We start from the raw sequence: 26845 nt of genomic DNA, 5'->3' as shown, positions 1-26845 counted from the left end.
TGGTCCCCCGATCCCCGGAGTGGGGACCTTGGACGTGACGTGCCAGGTCTGCTCAGCTGAGTGGGCCTAACATGTCATTGCCCAGGTCCCCACTCAGACCCAGAAGTGGCTGGGACCAGAGCTGCGGGATACCGGCATCAGCACTGGAGCGGGGGAGGTGAAAGCATGTTACTTCTTTCATCTTCCTCCTCCCCAGCACTCTGCCAAAAACCACCCCAGTCAAGAGTTCTCCTTTAAGGGTGGGTTCACACGATGAAATCCACACTGATAAGTTCCGACGGATTCCGCTCATACCCCCTCATGGCGGCGCGCATCTCTGCGCCGTCCCATAGACTCAATTCTATGGGCGGGTGAATTCCGCCATAAGAATTGACATGTCTGTTCTTTGGGCAGAAGGCGGAATCCGCCCGGCCACAGAATGATGTCTACAGCACGGGCGGAGATCTGTGCGGCCGTGAGCTGGTACGAGCAATGGAACTTATCCGCACGGATTCTGTAGTGTTAACCCACCCTAACAGTGATGCTAGAATATATGCAGTTGTTTAATTTGATAAATTAGGTGTCTTTAAACTTTCTTTAAAATGCCTATGACACTTAAATACTGTGATCCATGGGTCTCCAAACTGCGGCCCTCCAGCTGTTGCAAAACCACAATTCCCATCATGCCCGCACAGCTAACCCTTTGGATTTAGCTGTCCAGGTATGATGAGAAATGTAGTATTGCAACAGCTGAAGGGACGCAGTTTGGAGACCCATGGTCCCACGGTTGGGGTCTGGCTGCTGATCCCCACACTGATTGTTATAATACAACTTTTCCAAGGAAAGTGAAAACAGAAACAAAGGGACAGGACACTCAGGTGAACATTTCTGTCCCTTTACGCTAGTGATTTGTGGGGGGCTCAGCAGCCAAGACCCTCACAAGACTCTGACACATCAGCAGCTGTCTGTAAGAGGTAAACTTTAAACATTATAGGTTGGATCCATCAGAGCTTTTTTTTTTTTTGCCCTCATATTACCATTGACAGATTATGAAGGAAGGTTGAGGTGCAGTCAGATCCGTACTTTACCTTCATAATCTGCTTTCTTTGTGGCCTCAAGGTTCCGCCATTCTGTTCCTACCAATCTGCTAAGTTCCCCAAAGGAGTAGTCTGGATGCTGAGCTTTTATCACTGCCCTCATCTCACTACTAAACAGAATGTATCCGCTCATGTTAATCTTCCTCTTGCCTCCTTCCTTCTTGGCGCTATTCTTGCCGGACTTTCCAGGCGTCGACTAGAAAGGAGAAAACGTTAGATATTTCTTTTGGGCCATACTAAAAATTAACACTGCTCTAAATAAAAATGATCGTTCAGAATTACTGAAACCCAGTGGAAAAGCCAATGTTTTTTTTTTTTTTTTTGTTCGGTGGCTGTTGCTGACACCAGGCAGTCTTATGCTATCCGTGGTTAGAGAGTGGACAGTTTCGGTATGGTTCTATGTTAGATGAGATCTAGGAAATGGAGACACATAAGGAAAAAAAAAAACAACAACAACAAGCTAGGAAGACATTCAGCAGATACGCAAGCACAGCCACGTCAAAGCAGCAATACCACGCTGTCCGCCCTCCCAGCCCAGAGAGAAGAGATTACTAGTAGTATCTAAATACTGGAAAAAAAAAGCAGTGGGCTTGACCTCGGCTCTCAGTTTACCTTTCCGTTGTCTAACAATTGTTTGGGTAATTTGCTGTCCACTGTCTCCCCTGGTTCGCCATCTTTCGTTTGTCTGTCACTGGGTGTCTCAGTGGGTTCTGCCTCTGTTAGGTTTCCCCCTTGCGTCAATGAGGGAGGGGAGGGCAGCCTGACCCCTGGCGTCAGGTCGTCGGTGCATCGGGGGGAGCTTGGTGGTGCGGCGGCCTGATTTATTGTTTTAAAAAAGGATTAACAAAAAAAAAAATTCTGCATTTGTAAGAAAGAAACTCTTCGTTCAGACAGGGAATAGCATGAGCTATGAGACAACATACGTAAGTATATATAAGTATATACGTGGTATTGCTGCTTTTCTTAATTCCGTCCAAGCTGCAAAGCCTCTGCAAACCAAGACTCGGCAACAAACATGGAACCCCAACTTATAATGCTGGAAAATGAGCAGAAAGCACCCTGCCAATGACAGCGCATCACACAGAAAATGGAAAAGCCTTTCGGGTACCAATAGTCTATTAGGCACCATTCACTTTGAGCTGTTTTATTATTAACACAACTGGAGCATTATACTATACTCTTATGTAATCTTAATCAAAGCCAAACTACTTCTCAACACTTGGGTTCTTAAAAGGCACAAGGATATCATACAGGAGAACTCTCGTCTCTATGGCATATGACACTTACTTAGGGGATACTTGGCCTATACATTTAAAAAGGGAACTAAACATTTTTTACTTCAAATCAATTCAGAGGTATACAGATTTGTAAACTACTTTTATTTAAAAATCTCAAGTCTTCCAGCACTTATCAGCTGCTGTATGCCCTGTAGGAAATGGTGTATTCCTTCCAGTCTAAGACAATGCACTCTGCTGGCACCTCGGTTCATGTCAGGAACTGTACAGAGCAGCAGCAAGTACCCAGAGAAAACCTCTCCTGCTCTGGACAGTTCCTGACATGGACAGAGGAGGCAGCAGAAAGCACTGTGACAGACTGGAAAGTATACACCATTCCCTGCAGGACATACAGCAGCTGATAATTACTGGAAGACTGGAGATTTTTAAATAGAAGTAAGTTATAAATCTATATAACTTTCTGACACTGGTTGATTTAAAAGAATTTTTTTTTTTTGCCAGAGTACTTCAAATAGCTGCCATACATCACTTAGTGCAGGAGGGACAATCCTCATAGGTTTTATCAACGCCTTTATTGTAAAAACTGATTGAACTACAAATCAAATTTGGCTAGGCTCCTATAGTATTTAGGAGACTATCTTTTTCCAACCATACGCATATTCATTGTTGAGATATTATGCTACAGACACAACCATGGTCTCCATTGTAAACCGTGATAAATGTAGGAAGATTTGGAGCCAGTGGACTATGGTGACCCGTTACTACTGTGGCCCTTTATTTACTCTCTTACTTTACTTTTACTCCTGCTAAAACTGAGTCAGTTGGTTTGATGAAGGGTACGCCATACTGGTAGTACTATATCGTACTTTGAAAGATATTACCATCTCATTAAGGGTTACTGTAAGGACATGCCATAACTTTACGATATAAGTCGTTATAAGATTGACTTCTGGGACTCCCACTGTACAAGTCACTAGCCATTGAAGCGAATGGGCCTGTCTGCATCTTCTGGTGAAAGTGCCACAATGCTAAACATGTCCTGACCACAGAGGAATCCACATGTCACATGTCTATGGGGTCACTCTGGTGATGCCACTATGGCGCTCAAGGCTAAACATAGAAGATTTTTAGCAGAAAAAGACCACTGGGTCCATCTAGTTTGCCAGGTACTTGGGTCAAAATGGGGGAAAAAAACAAAATCCCACACAAAAGTGTAAAAAATAAATAAAAATAAATAAATAAATTTCGGTCATAAAACTTTGTCCATTTTCAGTGTGAACGCGATAGACAAACACAATAAAAACGTTACCTGCACAATGAGTAAACAGGGGGAACAAAACATAGAACCATATCACTTCCAATATCTAATGTTAAGTCCACTTTATGGCCCTGGGGGATAAACATATGTTAAACCTGGTCTGAGGTTCTGGCTGTATGGTATCTGGTCATTGCATAATGTGTAAGCCTGATGTGGGTTATATGTACTTCTCAACAATATGAACCCATCAACATTGCTCAGGTACAAGATAGATGTGTATATTCTCCTCTGCGTTCTGTCCTTTACCTGTTGGGGGGTGTATTGCATGAGATCTAGTTCACCAGACATTGGAGTTTGGAGCTGCGGAAGAGACGGTGCCTCCAGCATCTCTCCATCCTCATCCCCCATATCTTCAATATCATCATCACCGCCCTCCAACTCCGCAAATTTTGCTTCCAAATCTTGGATCTTCTTCTCCAAGAGTGGAGATGGTTCCTTCTGAGGGACAATAGGTTTCCTAAGAAAACAAACAAGTACAATTGTATTTACTTGCTTATATCCAGTGCTGGTCTTCAGTAGGGATGTGGTGGGGGGACGCTTCCACTAGATAGTTGTAGTATATAACAACCATTCAGCCCCCGACAATACATCGATAAGACAATGCTATATCCAGCAGATACTTATACACTTGAAATGCTACTGTCCCCCTAAGACAATAGGTGTTTTATAGATCAATGAAACCAGCATTATAATTTTTGCATCCAAACAAATCTATGTGCAATGTACACTGAATGCGGCGGACAGACTCAAAGCTGTTTCCTATAAAGATTATGATGTTTCTTTTTTTTTTTTTTAGAACAATTAAATTTTAAAAATAAAAGCATATTTAAAAAAGAAAAAAAAAACTATCCATGAAGAACTATATAATTTAATCACATAGTATGTCACTACCTGGTATTAAAGGGGTTTTGTGATTTAACCTTAGGCCCCGTTCACACATGAACATATTCATTCTTCATCGCGGGGAGAGGAGCCGCGCAAGCCTCCCATAGGCTGGCGCCATTCCACGGCGGACAATTCAGTCGTTCTTGCTCCGTGTAAACGGGGCTCTATTAGGCAAGGGACAAGTATGAGATCACAGGGGGTCCGACCTCTATACAGCACTCGGCTCTTTCTGCTGGCTCCATAAAGAATGAATGGAACTGCAGATCACGTGACAACCACGTGATCCATTTACAACAAAGGAGCCAGGGCGCCAATTTAAAGATCCCCATGGGGCACGGACGTCAGACACTAGACCCAAAACGCCACCATACAGTCTCATAGTTGTCCCCCATAGTTTTCCCCTATCCTTTAAGAGTATAGCAATGAGCATGCTCACCTAGGTAGTGCTGATGGTTAACAATGCTCAGGTCTCTGCACAGTGATCCTCTGTTTACTGCAGAGAAGCCGGTAGAAATGTATGCCCTGCTTGTTAGGGAATGTCTAGACCAGGGGGTGGGTAACCTACCACCCTCCAGCTGTGACAAAACTACAATTCCCATCATGCAAGCAGTCAAAACAAAAACTTTGTTGCCTCTCCAGGCATGATGGGAATTGAAGTTTTCCAACAGCTGTAAAGCCGTAGGTTCCCCGTCCCTAGTCTACAGCCTCTGCACTAACATGGCGGTATAACAGAAGACTTCTTCTACAAGAAAAGTAAGAAGGCACTACCCTGTCAGACACCAGTGGGTTAAGGACTCTGATTTTCCCCAAACTCCAACTGCACAAGATGATGAAAAGGATATTTTATGCCAATAATACTGAATATTACTTTAAACAGTTATCTGCATTTCTGCACTTTTAGTAGGAAGCTGCATACTTCCCAAGGCAGCACCTTCAGTACAATATGCAGCTTAACAGCAGGTTACATTACCTTAATCGGTTCATATAATCGGTCTATATACTGGAGTTCTCCTTTCTCAGTCTATATACTGGAGTTCTCCTTTCTCAGTCTATATACTGGAGTTCTCCTTTCTCAGTCTATATACTGGAGTTCTCCTTTCTCAGTCTATATACTGGAGTTCTCCTTTCTCGGTCTATATACTGGAGTTCTCCTTTCTCGGTCTATATACTGGAGTTCTCCTTTCTCGGTCTATATACTGGAGTTCTCCTTTCTCAGTCTATATACTGGAGTTCTCCTTTCTCAGTCTATATACTGGAGTTCTCCTTTCTCATTCCTCAATGTCAGAAGTACATTTATCAATGTCTGTTTCAGGCAAGGCCAATTTTTTTTATTATTATTATTGAGGGGGATGTAGAATTCATAATAAATAGTTTTCTACCCAATTCAGATGAACTATATACTATTGCAGTCCACTGAACCTCTAGATCAGGGGTAGGGACCTTGGTTGACCAGCTGTTGCAAAACTACAACTCCCATCATGTCTGGACAGCCAAAGCTTTCGTTTTACAACAGCTGGAGAGCAGAGGTTCCCTCCCCCTCATCTAGATGCACAGGGTAGATATCTTACACTGCAGAATTTCTACCCATAAATCTGTATTACACCTCCAGCAAAAGGGATAAAACGGTAACAGTTCTCTTCTACATGCTGCATAAAAAAAACCTGCATGGAAAATTGACATGCAGAGTGGATTTTAAAGGGATTCTCTGGATTAAAATAAAATTGTCAAGGAGGCAATGACGGGGAGGGGTTATAAACATTTATATCAGGCCCTCCAGATGCTCATAGTCCAGAATGTGGCACTTTGGAGTCCCTGGCAAAAGGGCCTGGTGACCCGAGTGTATATTCTGCATAAAACACTACAACTACTTTCTAGCTTCGGCAGTCATGTGTTTCCTCTTGCATGTAAACAGAAAATCCCTTTGAATCCACATCATTGGTCAATATATGATAAGCTGAAGATATATTTCCCCATCAATTTCAATGGGGAAGACTACAATGAAATGAATGTGGATTTTGTTTCAGAACACTGTGGGTCCGTAGCAAAAGTCCCAACAGTTTTTTGGTGCCAATTTCCCAGCGGTAGATTTTCCGCCCACAAATCTGGTCACTGCGATTACATTAAATACTACATATACTCATCAAATTTCTTTAATATTGATATAACCATTCACTTTAATGGGAGCTGAGATGCAGTAACTGTTCTTGGCCACTACACAGTGGATGGCGCTGTCTGCTTCCAGCTCTTTCACAGTAAGCAGCTGATCTGTAGGGATGCCGAGTGTGTTATGATAATGACATTTCCTGATAGGCCAACAATAAATTTTTCCCTGGAAAAAACATACAAAAACTAAAAGTAGTGTTGTACCTGAAATAATAGATTTCATCATCCACAACTTTGGCCGACAGAGAAAACCTTTTTAACCCCTTAAACCTTTTCATCTGCTTGTCACTCTCATTGTAGCGGCTTTCACACAGCAGTACGTCATTTTCAGGGATTTCCGTAGGACGACAAGACAGAAAATCCTTGAAAGATAAAACCCCACACTTTCCTAGAAGAGACAAAAAACAATGCTCTGTAAATAAGGACCTCCAGCCAACAAAGCAATGCATAAGCAAGTGCATAGAACTACCCTCATAATTCTTGGGGTTAGCAGACTTATAGAGGCACTGTCATCATTTTTTTTTAAGAAATCAGCAGAAGTTGTGATTGCAAGCAGTTTTGCAATATACTTTTTTTTTTTTTTTAAGTTATGTTTAAATACATTTTATACATATGGCCAATAGGCGTCTCCCTTCACTACACGTCTATGGCTGCTGCATGTCCACATTCAGTAGCAGAGTATCCTTTGGGTGATCACATTGTATAGTCAGCTCTTCTGTCACACGTTATTAAAACCTCTGTAACCACACAGTGACATCATACTGACTGAATTGTTGCATAACAAAGAGCATTGTCTCCTGGTAAGCTGCACAGCTGATAATAGAATTAGCCTAAGTTATTTGCCCTCAGTTGATATACAACCTGCATGATGAACAGGTGTCTTTCCTTGTGTGAATGTGCAAAGGACTGGGACTTCAGGTGTTTGGTCTCTTTTTTTAACACAGAAAATATCCACTGAGAGCATGGACCACAGTTTGGCCATATGTATAAGGGTATATTCACACGAACGGACTCGCAGCGAGATTCTCGCTGCGAGTCCGGCAGGTCCTGGCAGTTCCCACACACTATATACTTGCTGCGGTCTGAACGACCGTAGCGAGTATGTAATTCTACCGCCCTTAACCCCTTCTGCTCCCGCCCGGCTCCCCCGCTGTAAGCATACATTGCCTGTCCTCGCTGCAAGGGTCCGGCGTCCTGCTCTCCCGTCCGGCCAATCAGTGTGTTGCCCAGCCACAGCCACTGATTGGCCGGACAGGAGAGCAGGACGCCGGACCCGTGGAGCGAGGACAGGTAAGTGTGTGGGATAGTGTGTGGGAACTGCCAGGACCTGCCGGTCTCGCAGCAAGAATCTCGCTGCGAGTCCGTTCGTGTGAATATACCCTTACATTGCTTTAAACAGAGAATAAAAAATAAATAATAATAATAAGAGAATCTAAAAAAAACCCCAAAAAACAAAACAGACTGCAAAACTGTTTGCGATCACCAAACTGTTAATTAAAACATAAATCAGCGTACTGTCAGCGCTGCAGGGACATTTTTAAGCCTGATGCAGAAAACGCCAGACTTTTGTGTCCCATATGTGTAAACAGACCCTTAATGTCAACTACTAACATAATGCAGATCCAGCATATAGAAATAAGTCTAACCCACCTAAAATGCAAGTCATGGGACAGGCTTCTTCTAAGTTACTCAAGAACACTTCTTTCTTGTAGAACATTTTGGTTGGCTCATGTATGGTCTCCTCGGGATGAATAAATATTGGTCCAAAGAAATAGGCGGCTCCGTCTCTAAGCCACATTTTTTCGATTCTAAAAAGGAAGAAAATTTATAAAGTTTAATCAGTAAAATGTCTTGGATAGTTTTAGCATTTATCACCAGCTGATGGTTTCCTTACCTGCCCACTCGTGGCCTCACTAATCCATGTGACTTGATAAATACACAATCCCCAACCTTTAGCCACATGTCATTGTACCGCAGCTGCTCATAGTAGTAGCAGCCAGGTTCCCCGTTGGGCATATCTACAGGTACATCTTCCTTTTCCTGGAAAAAAAAAAGCAATATCTGATTCAGCATTGCTTATAATAGACGAGATCCATTAATACATACAGCAATTGTAATGAAATAAATGTTCTATATAACTAGAAGGTACATGGAGCAGGTCTTTTTAGAAGAGTAAATCATTATTCTTATCCTAGCTTAAAGTGTCACTGTCGTGAATTTTGTTTTTGCAGAAATCAATAGTCCAATCGATTTTAAGAAACTTTGTAATTGGGTATATTAGCCTAAAAATGCATTTTTATCATGAAAAAGCAGTTTGAAGCTCTCCCCCCTGTCTTCATTGTTCTCCTTTGGAGAGAGCTAAATAAAAGACCAAAACAGGACAACAAAGAGTTAATCTACAAATACCTCACCCTTTATCTCCTCTGACAGTCAGCACTGACCTCTCTGAGCTCTGATTACAGCTGTCACCCAGCTCTGTGCCTGTAATCCTCTGTTATCTGCTGTCGGCTAACACTCTCCTCCCTGCCCCCCCACCCCACCCCAGAACAGACTGGGTACGTCTTATGCAACAAGTCACAATTTCCTGATTTTTTGCAGTGGATGTAAAAGAGTAGGGAGGGGGGGACCTGGGAAAAGGCTTTTTAAATGCAGATAATGGCATATTTGGCTTATAAACCCAATTACTAAGTTTCTTAAAATCGCCTGGACTATTGATTTCAGACAGCGACTCTTTAAGAATGGTAAAATGCACTAGGCAGAGAGGAATAAGACGGGACTGGACAAGAGTGGATAGAGCCTCCTGCTTACATTGATTTTTTTCAGATTTTAGTCTTAGGGCCATATTACATGGCCCAATAATGAATGTAAACGAGCTAGATCCATGCAGCCCTTGCCTTTATTGTAAAATAATAACGTTTATACATACCTGTCCACACTCCCTGGTGTCTTCCTGGCTTCTGCCTAAAGCCACCATGAGAACTGCAGAGCCAGTCGTCTCAAGTAACAGGCCGCTCAGCCAATAACTGGCCTGGGCATGGTCCCGTCTCGGCCAGTGATTGGCTGAGCGGCCTGTCACTTCAAAGACCGGCTCTGAAGTGGTGGCTTCAGGCAGAAGCCAGGATGACACCAGAGAATGTGGACAGGTATGTATAAACGTTATTTTCTTCACATGTTCATCAGATGTAGGACGATGTTTTTTTAGACAGGATCAAAATACAAGATCAGCTGGTGATTATTGTTTGTTCGTTGTCTTTATTACATGGAACAATAATTTGTTGAATTGGCCTGATTCAGCAGAATATCACTCTGTGTAATTAGGCCCTTAGACAGGTAGCAACCATTCATAGCTCAATGGTTTCTATCAGTCGGAGATAAAAAAAAAAAAATCAGGTACATTTCTATCTCACACAGATTCATAAATCTGGGCCATTGACTGTTGCGCCCTCACATGTGCGCCCGATCAAGCCTTCCCACAATGGCTTACATTTGGCATATCTTGGAGCGTGGAATTAAAGCCACAAAACAAAAACACTTCAATAACTGGCGGCCGAACAGTTCCCATTTCAAACCGGCTCCCAAGAAGTCTCTCTGCCAGAACAAAGGGGTCAGGCAGTATTTTTTTTTTCTTATCACGCCTTACACCCCCCCCCCCCTCCCAAGTCAGAGAGGCCTATACAACTATACCAACAGCTGAGCCTTGGCAGGTATGGCTGACAAAAGTATAAGGTGTATGGGGACCTAAACATAATAAGAACATGGAGGAAGCTGGATACAAACCTTTTCCAGACAGATGGTAATATCCTCATCCTTCGTGTCCTCCATGTTTTCAGAAGCTGCATCTTCATCTACCTTATCCTTATGTGCAAACACTGAGGCCACCCTCACCACGGGCAGGGGTATGTCTCTGGGCCTGTACCGCACTGAACTGACAGGCATCGTCCATAACTTGATCTTCTTAAAGGATTTGGTCTTGGCAGAATACCGGGATTCACATACATACACATCCTCATCCCTGAAGTTGTCGGGGCATATTTTAAAATATTCCTGCAAGATTAGAAAAATGAAAAGGTTAAAGGTCACTATGGGTAGAGAGATGAGCAGTCAGCCGCTTCCCATGGACGACACAATGTGGCACTTGCCAACAAGAGTGCAGAAGAGGGAGAAGTAATCTTACCTTTACAAACATCACCACACATTTGCCGAGGATTTTATTTACAGGCACCTTGTTGTAATAGTCGCTCTTGAACACTTCCTTTTCTAAGAATTTACGAGTGGCGAGATGAAAGGTTTCATTGGGACGATAGAACCAGCAGCCGTACAACCACTTCTCACCTACCAGGAAAACAGAATTTTATTAACCTTTTTTTCTTTCTTTAGGGCTAAAAATTACAGAAATGACAAACATCAGTTTTTTTTTTCAAATGCTTGTTTTATACCTTAAAGTTTCATCGTCATTTATTTAAACTTTTGTCATCTGGCCATGTCAAAAGATTACACTGTACCGGGTCTTAGTCCTGAGTCCCTTTTGTGATCGGTAGTTAAAGGCAGCACGCTTCACTTCCCCCGCAGGACCCACCTCATTTGGTTCATAGACTATAATAGTCATTTTAAGTCAGATCTTGCAGGGGAGTGGAGCATGCTGCCCACTAACAACTAGTGATTGCGGTGGGTCTCAGGACTGAGACCCAGTGCGATCTAAACGTATGACATATGAAAAGTTTCAATAAATGGCAGTAACACTTTAAAGTGTCACTGTAGTTTTTTTTTTTTTTTTGCAGACAGGCGATTTTAAGAAACTTTGTAATTGGGTTTATTAGGCAAATATGCCATTATCTGCATTCAAAATAATAAAACAGAAAAAAATACTTTGGGAGCGACAAGTCTCTGTCAGAAAAAAAAATTCTGGATACACTTAAAAACCAAAACTAAGACACTTATACTTAGATACTTATACATATCCGGAAAAAAAAGCCAGAAAAATGGGGAGCGATCTCTTTTCCCTAATACCGACATTAAGGTAATTAAGGAAAAGAAATCGATTCCCATTTTTCTGGCTTTTTATCGCTTTTTTCTCTACATTATCTGCATTCAAAAAGACTTTCCCCAGGTCCCCCCCACCCACTGTTCTATGAAGAGGGGAGGGGGGAGGAGGGAGATTAGTCGGCAGCAGAGAACAAAGGATTACACAGCGGGAGCTATGTGAAAGCCAGTAATCAGAGGTCAGAGAGGTCAGCGTTGACTAACAGAGGAGATAGCCGGTGATGTAGCTGTAAATTAACTCTTTGTTGTCCTGTTTTGGTGCCTCATCTACCTCCACCCCTCTCCTCCCCATAGAAAATCATGAAGACAGGGGGGAGAGCTTCAAACTGCTTTTTCATGATTAAAATGCATTTTTCGGCTAATTCTTAAAATCGCTTGTACCATTGATTTCTGCAAAAAAATAAATAAATAAACGACCGTGACACTAAGTTGGAAAACCTCACTATCCTATATATGGGGACATTTTATTCTTATGAAAAACTAGACTAAAAGGAAAAGTCCAGTAAAACAAAGAAATGACAGGAAGACAGGGGGTGCAGGAACATAATAAAGTATATTTACCCATCTCCGTGCCCTGCAGCACCACTCTTGGGTCTCACTGACAGATGCTGGCCTCCTGCAGCTGCAACGTGACGTGCACCCAGCTGATGGACTGACAACTGGACACCTCGTCAGTTACTGACTGGTTAAGCAGGCAATCCATTCAGCAGGGCTGTGATGTTTAAGCTGGAGGAGCCAGGTACGTGATGAAAATGACAGGCAACGGCTGTCAGCAAGACCCAGGATCAGTGCTACAGGGGCACGGGGACGAGTAAGTATACTTTGTTTAGTATGTTACTGCACCCCCCTTACTTTCATGTCATTTTTAGTTTCATAGGACTTCTCTTTAAAAGGTGACCATACACAAAATAAAAGGCGGCCAAAGCCACATTGGACTACTAGCTTTCACCTGTATGACAGGTTTAACAGGATAGCTAAACATTTTATGTCTCCAGCTGTTAATCTCTACCTGTGTTATTTTCTAAGAGAAAACTGTTACTATAACATATATAAGAAAATGTGCGGCCTAATATGGTGTTTATGTGTTTTTTGGCTAATAATATATTAGGGCCAAGGGTGATAGCCATACCAGCATTATCCTCCCAGAGGCGCTCAATGCAGACTATATGTGGCTGGAGGTTGGCTTCGGCAGGCTCCACATACACGTAATCCCCGACATGGTACATGCTGTTTTTAAAGCTGCAGTCTTGGCTATAGGTTCGGTATTGTCCAGACTGGCCAGAAACTCCTCCAGGATCTTCACTCTTTTCAGCTTCTTAACAGGAAGGTAAAATAAAGAAAAAAATAAAAAAGATTAATAATGCAATTTGAATGGATCAAAACTAGACATAACATGAATGTGTGTGAAACCAATAGATTGTTATAGCACAATGAATGGCTGATCACAGGTCAGAATAACTGAGGTTTTTCTGGCAAAAGTAATGGAAAAACTGCATTTACAGGCCCTCAAAAGCATCAAGCTTAATACTGACATCCATATCTAAACATGATGGTCCAAATCTGCTTATCGGATGATTGAAGGGTCTGCTGTACTTGTGCCAATGAAGTGTCTTCTTCACCTCTTAACCAGGCACAGCTTTGTTCGCCAAGTAGAAGTACCTGGTATTGCATTTCAATGGGACAAGCTGCAATACCACATACAGCCATCACTCACTGTACAGCACTCTTCCTGGTAGGAAATGAGGAAGACCTTTCAACCACCTGATTCATAGACTTGGTGGGATTTGGACCCCCACTGATCACATGTAAATCCTGGAAAACAACTCTAAAATATAACACTCTGGTTGTCTGCAGCCAGTCCACATACTCCTTACATATTGATCTCAATACCAATACAGTATGGAGTAAGTTCCCATTCGTGAATATTAGGAATTTGTGTCTCAGATCTAAAAACTTAGGGGTCACCGTACTCTGGGCATGCAGCTTTTTTATATTCTGCGGGGGCCGCACAGAAAATCATAAAGAACACATACTCACCTAACATGCTCCCTCAGGGGCCCCTCTGCTACATCTTTGGCTGTGATGTTGTCCCGCTTCAATCAGTGACTGGCAGAGTGTGTTGTCACTGCCAAGACAAGCCTTTTTTCGAAGTGGTGTTAGGGACAAAGGTGACCCCCGACGGAGCATGTTAGGTTAGTAGGAGTCATTATTTTCTCTGCAGCCCCAGCAAATTATAATATCTATATAAAAAAAGTGCTTGTCCGGAGAACCCCTTTAAGAACTCCTAAATCTATCAATAACAAAAAATCTATACCTTTTTTCTCCTCCTCCCTTTTGACCTTGTCTTCTTCTAGTTCTTTCGGTAGCTTTTCCTTCTTCTCCTTTTCTACATCATTATGGAGGTGCTTGGTGGTGTAGCTCAAGGCTGGAGAGAGAAGGATCTCGCCATTCTTGCACAGTTCATCTCGTATCTTAATAAAGAACTGCTGAAGCTCTACAGAATCCTCGTAGATTTCTGAGTCCGTCCTTTGTAGGAGACAAAAAGGTAAGGACTCAATGAAGACACATGGTATGAGACTGGAGAAACATGGGTGATCTACACCTGTAAATGGCAGAATAAACTCAATATGAAGCATTTCATATATGTGAACCAGTGGTGCAGATGCATCTTGGCACTGCATACTGGTACATCAAGCTGTACTCTTGCTGAAGCAACTGTATGACACCAGGAGAGTCTCTTGTAAGGCTCCCAATATGTTACCATCTGAGTTGTTATAATACAGGATTTGTAGCAGTGCAGAGGGTTTAGCAAATACCTTCTGTTCCACTGACTGTTAAGTACTGCAGCATGTCCACCCTCCGACACCCCTTTTTTTAATATTTGGTTGAGCCTCTGTCAGTCATACCAAACAACCCTCAGATGATTGAAGTGACTGACATGAACCTCAGTAAAGCAATGACCATAGCCATCATGTACTACTTGTAGTAATACAAATTTCTTTGCAAAGGACCACTTCAAAATGTTGAGGCTTCAGACCTATGATATATTATAATACACATTTCAGCTGCTGCGGAAACTCTTTGGAAAGAAGCTCCCACTTTCCTCTTCTTAGGAGTTCTTCACCAGCTGGAGTGTAATGTAAGGTATGGTATATTGTCTCAGCTGTTGCAGTGTCTTTAGGAGGAGGAAGGGGGAACCTTTATATTGTAGAACAGGGGGAGTAAAATTTGCAGCCCTCCAGCTTTTGCAAAATTTCAATTGCCATCATGCCTGGAAAGCCAAAGCTTTAGCTGCCCAGGCATGACGGGAATAGTAGTTTTGCAACAGCTGGAGGGCTGCAGTTTGACTCCTCTGTTCTAGAATATTAATGGAGAAATCCGTCCTAATCTAACCTAATTAACAGGTGACAGAGTAACAGTGAAGCCCCTACCACCTGACTAGCCACGGGATCCGCGCCCCAAGGTATTTCCCCCCGAGCTGTGATGACGTCATGCCCATCGCAGCAAATGGATAGCTCGCACAGCCAATCCGTGAATGGAACGGCGCCCGGCCCTATTCACAGACTGGCTAAGTGGCCAGCCCATCAGCCGGGTCACGACGTATACAGTGCCAGAGATCCCAGAGCAGCGATCCGGCCCTGAAGAGGCATGGGGAGAGGCGAGGTAATACCCCTTGTTATTTTCCCCTGTGCCCAAGCCTTTATTAACGTCCCCCCCCCAAAGGCCAGACTTCTCCTTTAAGGTTCCCCCTCACTGACTCAGGGCTAGTCTTTAGTGAATATCCCCTAATATTTTTCCGCAGTGGTCAACATGCATACTATAAATCTCCCTTCCTCTATAATATTAGCAAAGCCTTAGCCAACGGGCTAAAAGTAATAACCAGCTTTACAGAGAGGAGTTATGTCTATATGTGAGATGTCTGGCTGCGTTTACCGATTCATTCGCCGTGCTCTTTCCAGAACCTCAAACATGTGCTCCTGGAAAAGGTCGAGTCTTCGGTAACGATTGTTTTCCACGTTCTTTCGGATAATCTCAAAAGTCAGAGGCGGCCTTTTGGGAAATTTAGGGTCAACTGCAGGAATTTCAGCCAGAGAATCGCTATAACAGCGTCCTTCATCATCCTGATGGCTCATCATGGACACAAACAGGTTGTGTATGAGTTCTTGGATGAGCAGAGTTACATTAGGAACATGAGAATCCTCATCTCCTTCAATATCCCTGCGGGTCTCCAGTAACACTTTATGGAGGACCAGAGCATCCTTGTATATCAAGGACTCGGGCTCATTGTAAGTGCAGGCGTTATTAAACATGATGACAAAGTCCTCGCACATGGCGTCAATGTCCTGGTACTTGTTGGCCATTATATGGCTCCTGATCTTTTCCATGTCTATGGGCTTTTTGATGGTCACATAGTAGTCTGGGAGCTCGGAGCGGGAAGGCAGGCGCAGAAAGATGGCGCTGAGACGCCTGCCACGTTTATCAGTGTAATTCTTCACCGCTTCATAGACTTCATTCAGTTTTTGCTGCATGGGGCTCAGATATTTTGTTTTCTTCGGAGAGATCCCACTTTTTCTACCTAAAGAAATATATAAGCAATGGGAAATCTTTGTTATAGAGTTTAACACATGCACCCTAAAGTAAAAATCTATCTCCTATCCAAAAATTAAAGGATAACAAGCTGATCAGAGGCGGTCTGAATGCTGGAACCCCAAGAATTGTCCCCCAGGTGAATGGCACTTGCTAATCTACCACCACGGGGGCATGGTGGTAATATTCTATGGCTATAATGCAATCTGTCAAAAGCTTCAAGTTTTATACTGCTCCTATATTGGGAGGACCCTCCACCTATGAAGCTCCTTTACTTCCTTTTTTTTGGGGGGGGGGGGGGCATTGGCACATAACCTGGAGGGTAACAGGCAGCATGAAACAAACCCACTATGGACACACAAAGTATGAGAACTCACTTAGCTTGAGTTTTGGAGATGCCATATCGTCGTCATCCGGTAAAGGTCCAAGCTCTTTCCTCTTCTCCTTGAGGATCTTCTCTAAGACATGCGCATCATTGTAGACCTAACAATATATAAGGAGCATTTAGTGCTTTGTATTTCAGAACAACATATTGCTGAAGAAACCACCGAAATGGAAATGTACTTTATCACAGCACATGAACTGTGTTTTTGGGGATCAAAGGAGTTAACAGTCAGCTGGTGTTTTGGAAGTAGGAAAAGGATCTGAGCAACTTTGACAAAGTAACTTGTGATGTCTAGGTGACTACATCAAAGAATATCCACAATGACAGGGCAATATTACCAGTATGTAATGGTCAGTGGCCATGGAAAGATAACAGATGACCCCGTCAGAGTCATGGGTGCTAAAGCTTAAAGAACTAGTGACAGCTTCATTGGTGTTAAAGGGTCCTATTACATGGGCCAATAACGGCCCGATCAATAATGTAAACGAGCGCCAATCTGCTCGTTTACTGGACCTATTACGCGGCTCGATGATTGTTTAGCAAGGGCTACACAGACATTGTTAGAGATGTCCATGCAGCCCTTGCCTAAACTGTTATACATTACTTCTCCACATTCCCGGTCTTCTCCCTGCCCTCTGCCTGCTTCCTGGCGCCATGGCTGTAGCTTCAGAGACTGTCTGAGAGGCTCATCAGCTCGAGGACTGCTTCGAAGCTACAGCCGCAGCATCGGGAAGCAAGCAGAGGGCAGGAGAAGAGCGGGAGTGTGGAGAGGTAATGCATAACAGTTTATTCAATTGTTAGACGTTGGTCGTTGTGGTTGTCGGATCTAAAGAGGTGATCATCCAATGATTGTTGTCTCTATTACATGGAGCATACGGCTCTGTGTAATAGGGCCCTTAGTCTCACTGATAGAAAATACTATTTTTTACCAAGATAAAGATGTTTTATGACAGTCCAATGGTGGCCAATCTCTGCTGCTTTGCATTTCAAGTGTATAGGAATCTATTTCTTTCTATCTTACATTTGCACACGTTGCTACAACCTGTCCTCTTGGCACATCACAGGATTTGGCAATGATAATGCTGCAATAGCGCAGCTCTCATGCCCTGTTCAAGAAAGTTTTATAGTCGGACATCACATAATAGAGATTTATCAATGTGACGCAGCTAATGTGCCCATAACAATGCACTTAGATGTCATTAGCAGAGTCATTGTTTTATCACCGTGTTTCACTGATGGTAATTCATCTCTCTTCCTCCATACATCGTGAAAACGTACTACTTAAAGTGATTGATCATGACATTTCTTTTAGAATATGAAGTGAAAATCGGCTTAGAATCTTCTGGCATTTGTACAATCTATTGTTCTGTGTTATCAGCCAATCAGGTCCAGGAGGATTTACAATGGGATACAAATAAAAAAACAGTACTAATAGTCCTTACATTACGGAGACTATTTTTGTAGAACTGTGTATAGTGTTATTCCTCAGTTTATTCCTATAGAGTGCCAAGAAGAATAACAAACTCAGCATTAGCTTTCCCCTTGGCGTGCGCTTCCAGCGTCTGACACCCCTGGCGCTCACTGGTATCTAGTAGTGTCTTGTAGGAGAAGTGTTCCTCCTTACATGAGACAATCTTACCTGTGATCCTTCTTCATTATAGTGCCAGGCATTGCGAAACATGAGCTTCATGTCATCCATCATGGGGTCCTCCGTGGCATATTTGTCAGCGCGAATATTGTGCTCAATGGTTTTTAAGTCCATTGGCTCCAGAATAATCTTATAGTAGTCTGGGTAGTCTTTCTTGGATGGTTTAAACATGAAAAGCTCACAAAGGCGACGATTGGTCATAGGCTCCCGGGCCTCCAGGACTGCATTGAACAAAATCTTCATCCGTTGTTTCCGTATGTTTTTCTTGCTAAAAGAAAATAAATAATAAACTGTTATTGTAAAACTTAAATTATTCAGATGATTTAGCAAAACTGATTTAGCAAAACTTATCCACAGAGAAACAATCAAAAGGGTTTTTCTCACGCCTTCTGTTTATGATTTATAGGGGTCCAACCTATTTGGGGGGGGGGGGTTGTTAAGGCAGTGATGGGGTGCTGCACCCTAGTCTAGTACACAGTCTATCTTGGTCACCCAGCCATTTAGGAAACTGCAGCTGACCCCAGTCCATAGAGGTCTGTCCTCTCTGAAACTATGGTAATGAAATATGCTGCGACTTCCCAATATAGAAAAGCCTTTTAAGTCATGGCAGTGACGCAATATGACTTTGTTTAATGGAAAAAGGAAAGGAGCAAAAAAAAAAAAACAAGGATGTGTGGTAACAATTTTTTCTTGCAAGGACTGGGTTAAACAGACATGTGCCGCCACACAGGACAAGACATTGTGAGAGAAGCCTCTGTTGTATTTTTTGGTAATACCTTTTATTATATATTACATTATTCATTTTTTTAAAAAGAAAAAGGGAAATAAAAGTTGATTTTCAAAGATCACTCATGTCTTTAGGATCTAATAAACAGACATGTGCCCTTATCCTGGACCACCCTTCTTATAGGCATAGTGGTTTCTGCAAACAGCTGAAAAGTACAAACAAATGTAGTAACCTTTTAAACATATCTTACAAGGCAATAATGCCTCCCTTCTGTTATCGAGCATCTTTCCTCCCCACTCCCACATCTGCTAAACTACCATCCGTGCTGAAAATCAGCTTAGCAACAAATTTTGTTAGCCGTTTAGGTCTTGTATGTAGCTCAGGGATCGGTTTATATGAAATACAAGTCTATGGGAGTGGGGGGCGAAGGAGCTAAAAGACAACTTGCAAAGCAGAAACCTGCTACAAAAAACTCCACCATATACAAGATTAATAATAGGTTTATATAGTGCTGCTACTCATGTTCACACACAGGACAGCTTATCCTGAAAAGTCACCTAAAACAGCAGGTATGCTTTAAAGCAGCGCTTCTCAAACTGTGAGGCGCAGCTCGCAGTCTGGCGAGGCGCAGGGTCCCGGTCTGTGTCCGACATCGGCACACAGCAGGGACTCCAGGATTTATGACCTGCTGATTAAATACTTTTGTTTAGGGTGCCGGGACACTGCAATCACTCAGCAATGTCCCGGCACCTATCCCCCCCTGCCGCTGCTCTCACAACCTTCCCCCAGCAGCAGCTCACCAGCAATCTGAGGGGTAGGGGACTTGGTGAGGCTGCTAGAGGAAGGATGAAGTCGGAGGATCGGGCTGCCGGATCGGAGGCTCAGGGAGGATATACGGCAGCCTGGGGAGTCCCAGGCAGGCTGGCAGAGGTGACCCGCACTGGCGGAGAGGAGATGCGGCGGCGGCAGGCTGCTATCCCCGCAGTTGGCCGCCGGACCAGCAGGGCCTTCAAGAAAGTCAGTGGCTAAGGGGGGTTGTCGTGAGCGAGGCTACCCCGCCGGCTTCTGCAGTGGATTGTGGACCGGGGGATGGGGCCCCCCACGTCCTACGGCTGATGCTGCTGCCGGTGGAAGTGTGGTGGCACATCTGCCGGTCCACAATCCACTGCAGGAGCCAGCGGGGTAGCCTTGCGCACCACAACACCCCTCACTGACCTGCTTCCCTTACCGGAAGCTGGCCAGACCCCTCTGAGTAATAGCACATCCCCCTGCCCCCCAACTTAAAATCCACCCCCTCCACCTCTTCTCTAGCCCCTCTTTACCCCCATCATCTGATCTCTACCCCCATCATCTCCTCTCTCCCCCTCCTCTCTACCCCCATCATCTCCTCTCCCCCTCCTCTCTACCCCGATCATCTCCTCTCTACCCAGATCATCTCCTCTCTCCACCTCCTCTCTACCCCCATCATCTCCTCTCTCCACCTCCTCTCTACCCCATCATCTCCTCTCTCCACCTCCTCTCTATCCCCATCATCTCCTCTCTACCCCCATCATCTCCTCTCTACCCCCATCATCTCCTCTCTACCCCCATCATCTCCTCTCTCCCCCTCCTCTCTACCCCCATCATCTTCTCTGTACCCCCGTCATCTCCTCTGTACCCCCATCATCTCCTCTCTCCCCCTCCTCTGTACCCCATCATATCCTCTCTACCCCATCATCTCCTCTCTCCCCCTCCACCTCCTCTCTACCCCCTTTACTTCCTCTCTCCCCATCACCTCTTCTTTCCCTCCTCCCTCCCACCCCCTTTTTACCTCCTCTCTTTATCTCCCCCTTTACCTCCTCTACCCCCTCACCTCCATTACCTTTCCCCCATCATCTCCTCTTTCCCTCCTCCTCTCCCCCTCTCTTGTCCTCTCCCCATCACCTCCTCTTTCCCTTCTCTCTCCCCCACACCCCCTTTACCTCCTCTCTTCATCTCCCCCTTTACCTCCTCTCTCCCCCATCACCTCCTCTTTCCATCCTCCTCTCTCCCCCTCACCCCTTTTACCTCCTCTCTCTTCCTCTCCCCCTTTCCCCTCTATCCTCCTCTCCCCCATAACCTCCACTTTCCTCCCCCTTTTACCCCCTTCACCTCATCTCCCCCTTTACCTCCTCTCTCTTCCTCTCCCCCTTCACTTCCTGTGGCTCAGAAGCTGTAGAAGAGAGGAAGACCCGCTCCCTGCCCAGATTAGGTGAGTATGACTTTTTTGTGTTATGGTGGGGGGAGTGGAACGGTGGGTATTGCTATGGGGGCACAGTAGGGCAGGGGGCATTTACTATGGGGCCACAGCAGGAGACATTATTACTATATGGAGGCACAGCAGGGGGACATTATTACTATATGGAGGACACAGCAGGGGGACATTATTACTATATGGAGGACACAGCAGGAGGTATTACTATATGAAGGCACAGCAGGAGACATAATTACTATATAAGGGTATAGCAGCGGGCATTATTATTGTATGAGTGTCACAGCCGGGGAATTATTAGTATATGGGGAAAAGCAGGGGATCTTACGCACCGGGGGCAACCCACATACCTAATTTGGGGGATTTACCTGTTAACTGCGGGGCATTACAGGGGAATAAACTATTTGTGGAACACTGATATGTCACTTTTGTGGGAACTAACTATTTGTAGGTCACTAGTGGGGTTATTAAAGGGGTTGTCCGGTGATAAAAAATTATTCACAGAATAACACACATTACAAAGTTATACAACTTTGTAATGTATGTTATGTCTGTGAATGGCCCCCTTCCCCGTGTCCCACCACCCCCACCCGTGTACCCAGAAGTGTGGTGCGCTATACATTACCTGTCACGTGCCGACCACGGTCTCCGATCCTCAGCAGTGACGTCTTCTTCGGGAGGCCGGCGGATCTTCCCGAGTGCCAGCCGCCCTCTGCAGCGTCATCCGAAGCTCAGCCGCGATTGGCTGAGCATAACTGTGCTCAGCCAATCGCGGCTGAGCAGCTGATGACGCGGCCACGTCATCAGCTGCTCAGCCGCGATTGGCTGAGCACAGTTATGCTCAGCCAATCGCGGCTGAGCTTCGGATGACGCTGCAGAGGGTGGCCGGCACTCGGGAAGATCCGCCGGCCTCCCGAAGAAGACGTCACTGCTGAGGATCGGAGACCGTGGACGACACGAGATGCGGTGAGTATAATGCACCACACTTCCGGGTCTAGCGTGGGTGGGGGGAAACACAGGGAAGGGGGCCATTCACAGACATAACATACATTACAAAGTTGTATAGCTTTGTAATGTGTGTTATTCTGTGAATAATTTTTTATCGCCGGACAACCCCTTTAACAGTTTGTGGGGCACTAGTGGGAATTAACAATTTGTAAGGCACTATTGAAGGTATTAACTACTATGTGGGAGCTATTATGGGAATAACTACTACTTTGACAGTGCCAGGAACACTGCACATGCCAAATGTACAGAAATGGAGTAATGATGGGAAAGGGAGCTACCCGAGAAGAGGAGGTTAAGAGTAGAATCATGCTAGCGTGTGTGTGTGTTTGTGTAAGTTGCCAGGTGGGTTATGGAGAAAGAAATGCTGCATTGTGGGGCTGTTATACAGGTGGAGCAGTATGTGGTGATGGGTTACTGCAGGTGGAGCAGTATGTATTTTCTGCACTGTGCTGGTGGTTTACTAAAGGTGAAGCAACATTTATTTCTGCACTTGGTGTTGTTTTGACGCTGCTCTGGGATATTATGTGCACTACGTGGCGGTATCTGGTGCTTCATAGTTGTATATGTTTGTTGGTGAGGCCCCAGCATCAACACGGATTGCAGGGTGAGGCCCAAGAACAAAAAGTTTGAGAAGCACTGCTTTAAAGGTCTACACAAACTAGCATGAAAGACTAGAAATCACACCCAGCAAGATCTGAAAAAAATGTATTATGCTGGAAATGCCCCTTTAACTTAAGGGAGTTATTCATTCTCTAAACTGCTCCCTTTACAAGCGGTAATTTGGGGTAATTGAGATTTGTAACTGTCAATCATAGCCCAGGCAGAACGCCCAGGAAAGCACTCACAGCAGAAAGCTCTGGCACCTAACAAGAAGGAGCCACCTTCTGGGCACTGGGACATTGCACTACCCTCTCAGACTTCTATATAGTGCCCTAGACTATGGGCTTAAAAGGAATGTATTGTCCACATTTACTGCCCACTACTGCAATGTATATTTATTTTCTCTTTTTTTTTTTTTTTTATTATAATTTTTTCTACATTGTTTTGGGGGCTTCCTGCCCAACCCTTTTTTTAACAGCATTAAGTGATGCTTAACAGCAAGCCTCATGTGTGTGTATATATATATATATATATATATATATATATATATATATATATATATATATATATATATAACAATAGAAAGGACAAGTCCAACCGAGATGAGTGTGAAACATTACTAAGCGTACTCTGTGACCTTTGAAGAGGTCATTCCACAGGGAGCTGCAATGTCTTATACTGGTACTATCTACTGGTGCTACCAGTAATTCTGTACAGATCACTTCCCAGCAGCCTCCTAGCATCAAAGGCAGAATAGGAAATCTTAGCTTAATTTTGTCCTATTTCAACATTTTCACTTTCCACTGCAGCTACACTGAAATGTCCCGCAGCATCTTAAATAGTAAAAAAAAAAAATCAAATCTCATTCAACAAGGCTTCCCAGATAAATGTGCTAGGAAAACAGCAGACGCTTAAGAACCTTGCAGGGGAATTAGCAATGATTAAATGGTTTGTTCACTGCTGCAGTGACATAAGCGCTCCCCTCCAGACAGACACCACATGTCTCACCCAAAGTCTTCCAGACATCCCATACACTAAGGGATTAAAGGAGTGGATTGCATCTATCTGCCATAGAACTTGCTTCAATTATAGGAAATGCTGGAGAAGACGGCTCATAAACCAGTCATCTGTTTTGCTAGAAGGTAAATGTAGAGGTCCTGTAACCTCTCTGGGATCCTATGTCTCAGACAGGTATGGATTAGACCTCGGTTTGATGTGAAGTATTGGACGGCACATACTATTGGGGTCAGCCGCCTATTCTAATGCTGACTGCTTGGTGGGACACGGCTGCCACCCTGCTCAGAGGACACGGCTGCCACCCTGCTCAGAGGACACGGCTGCCACCCTGCTCAGAGGACACGGCTGCCACCCTGCTCAGAGGACAAGGCTGCCACCCTGCTCAGAGGACAAGGCTGCCACCCTGCTCAGAGGACAAGGCTGCCAACCTGCTCAGAGGACAAGGCTGCCAACCTGCTCAGAGGACAAGGCTGCCACCCTGCTCAGAGGACACGGCTGCCACCCTGCTCAGAGGACAAGGCTGCCACCCTGCTCAGAGGACAAGGCTGCCACCCTGCTCAGAGGACAAGGCTGCCAACCTGCTCAGAGGACAAGGCTGCCAACCTGCTCAGAGGACAAGGCTGCCACCCTGCTCAGAGGACAACGCTGCCACCCTGCTGGAAGAAGGATCTTGATGTAGACACCAAAGTCTTAAGATTTCTGACCTTAAGAAATGTCACACCAGTAGGATGGCAAGCTGATCCAGATCTTGCCTACCTATAGAACGTCTGTGATATCCTCTTATTCCACTCTCCTCTCCTTTGTCTTTTGGCCACGTCTATGGCCGGAGGTTTTGCATATTCGCTCCCAGCTCTGTTTCACATGACCTATACAGTCTCATAATGTAAGTCTATGGGACTGTCCAGGCCACACGGAAACTGAGCAGAGAGATATGTGCAGATCTCCTCGCCTATTAAACAAGAACACTGATCATCACAAATAAAAACCTATGACATATCCGAATATCCTTTGTAACAACACTATAGGTGGCCATACAACTTTCTGACTGACGGCTGAACGATCATCCAGTTACCTATCTGGCCCCCGGCCTCCACATACACAGGAACGTTCAGTATTCCTGTGTTCTCTATGGGGAGGGGAGGGTTAAGCTGCAGCCAGAGACCTCAGTCTGCTGCTTATCTCTCCCAGACCAAAAGGGGTCAAGCAATGAATTTTCATCATGCCCTACCACCATCTGCACCATCATCTTCTGTTGGTGATTGGCTGGCAAAGTCCCATACATCTTACACTGATGCCGAACCTGCAGCCTAAAGTAAATTGTGTGAAGGCCCCTTTACACGTCCATAAGTCTCTGGCTTGGAAAAACAAATATTGTTTTGTAGATGTATCTTATCTAGGCACCTATGTCCACTTCCAGTTATTTTTTTTTTTAGTCTAAAGTGACTATGCTATGCCAACAGCAGCTATGTGTGTTCAGCCCCATCGGGGGTATTTTTTATCCTCATGACTATAAAGTAAAGATACAGTAGTTCTTTAATAGGATTTTTTCTTCAACAAAACTCACATTAAAAATTATAACACATATACCTACACATACATTACATAAAACACATTGTACAGAGTAATGCCCATGAGCATAACAGTCTGAAGAATTTCACTGATCCTTTGGTTTCAAATGGTAAAAAAAAATATTAAAAAAAACCCCCAAAAAACTAAGATAACATTTTTGCAGCATGCGTCTTTTAATAAATCTGGTACATCTTAAGCCAGTCTTTTACTAGAGACAGGTGTCAGAGCTGTCAGTATTAATGATTCCCACCAATGTCTTTCATAGTCTCATACACTGCAGTATTAGGGTATGTTCACACGAGCTGAAAGCGGAAATTCAAAGCCCCAATGACGTCAAGGTGATTTCTCTAGCGGAAAGCGGCTAAAGAATTGACATGCCAATTCTCTGGACGGGAAGCGGATCCGCGGCAGAACATTCCAAGCGTAAATTATGCTGTGTGAATAACAGAGCGGAAATCCCATTGGACACAATGGGACATTGCTCTGTACATATTCTACAGGCGGACTTTCAAGGGAAGTATGCATAAAATTAAGAGCGGATTCCATTTGAAATTCCTTGCCTCTTCCTCAGTGTGAACAGACCCAAACTGTGGGCTAAGCTTACCACAATGTGATTACCCTCCTCTATAAAATAAATATCTTACACTTGTTGGAAGTTATTGTGTTATAGATACAGTTATTACCCCAAAGTTAAAAAGTAATTTCCTTGCCCCATGGTATAAAGGACACATGGGTGTAAAATATGGTTATAAAGAAAGGTATAGTAAAGTATCTCTATAAAAAAAACTTTTACAATGTTACACAGACCAGAAGGGTTTCTAGGTTTTCAGACTCCCAACATTAGAAGGAGTGGGGAGAAGCACTCTCCTGAACACTTCACTCTCTGGCTTTGCTGCCTTTTCCGTCTTGCTTCCGCAGATGTTCCCCATTACTGAGACAGTCTAGTCATAGGAATACCTGACTTACAAGTTCTTTTTCACCCCTTCATAACCAGGTCTGGTTCGGCTGCTCTTGTCAAAGAGGATTGTGTATGACGCCAGCTTGCCGGAATTGGGGGCCCCTCACTCCACAACACTTACACCAACTAGACTATAAAACTCAGTTTGGGGAGATGTTCAGCGAGCAAAGTTAATGGCCTCTGCGGCGTTACATACAAACACTGACCAATACTAAGTGTCGGCGGTGCCCATGGTAACAGAGTGAGTCATTCCAGCTTGGCTATTGATAAAATCAAAACTAATTTTCATGCAAATCAACTATTTGTTGTCCGGTCACATGAGGATTGCATAATGCTCTGTAAGCCTAAAACTACTGGAGCGGTACACAGGAGACCACATGTATACAGTGTATAGCAGGG

The 26845-nt window shown here is 44.2% G+C and overlaps 1 protein-coding gene across 7 annotated transcripts in view; it reads right to left on the bottom strand.

The window, feature by feature from the left end:
- PBRM1 (polybromo 1) overlaps positions 1 to 26845 on the bottom strand; it is a 65824-nt gene that overhangs the window by 11983 nt on the left and 26996 nt on the right. For 2 of the 7 annotated variants that reach the window (XM_069967120.1, XM_069967122.1), the window contains exons 14-26: positions 18329 to 18605; positions 16682 to 16787; positions 15651 to 16293; positions 14032 to 14243; positions 12847 to 13032; positions 10852 to 11009; positions 10455 to 10721; positions 8572 to 8717; positions 8328 to 8485; positions 6882 to 7065; positions 3876 to 4086; positions 1689 to 1892; positions 1068 to 1272 (exon numbers count right to left, since the gene is read on the bottom strand). In XM_069967120.1, coding sequence (XP_069823221.1) covers positions 1068 to 1272; positions 1689 to 1892; positions 3876 to 4086; positions 6882 to 7065; positions 8328 to 8485; positions 8572 to 8717; positions 10455 to 10721; positions 10852 to 11009; positions 12847 to 13032; positions 14032 to 14243; positions 15651 to 16293; positions 16682 to 16787; positions 18329 to 18605 — 2957 coding nt within the window. The remainder of the gene's footprint in view (positions 1 to 1067; positions 1273 to 1688; positions 1893 to 3875; positions 4087 to 6881; positions 7066 to 8327; positions 8486 to 8571; positions 8718 to 10454; positions 10722 to 10851; positions 11010 to 12846; positions 13033 to 14031; positions 14244 to 15650; positions 16294 to 16681; positions 16788 to 18328; positions 18606 to 26845) is intronic. The other 5 variants (XM_069967127.1, XM_069967125.1, XM_069967123.1 and 2 more) reach the window with 3 other exon arrangements.

The sequence above is a fragment of the Dendropsophus ebraccatus genome, chromosome 4 (genome assembly GCF_027789765.1).
Source record: "Dendropsophus ebraccatus isolate aDenEbr1 chromosome 4, aDenEbr1.pat, whole genome shotgun sequence".
NCBI lineage: Eukaryota > Metazoa > Chordata > Amphibia > Anura > Hylidae > Dendropsophus > Dendropsophus ebraccatus.
This window is presented reverse-complemented; position numbering and strand designations above follow the sequence as displayed.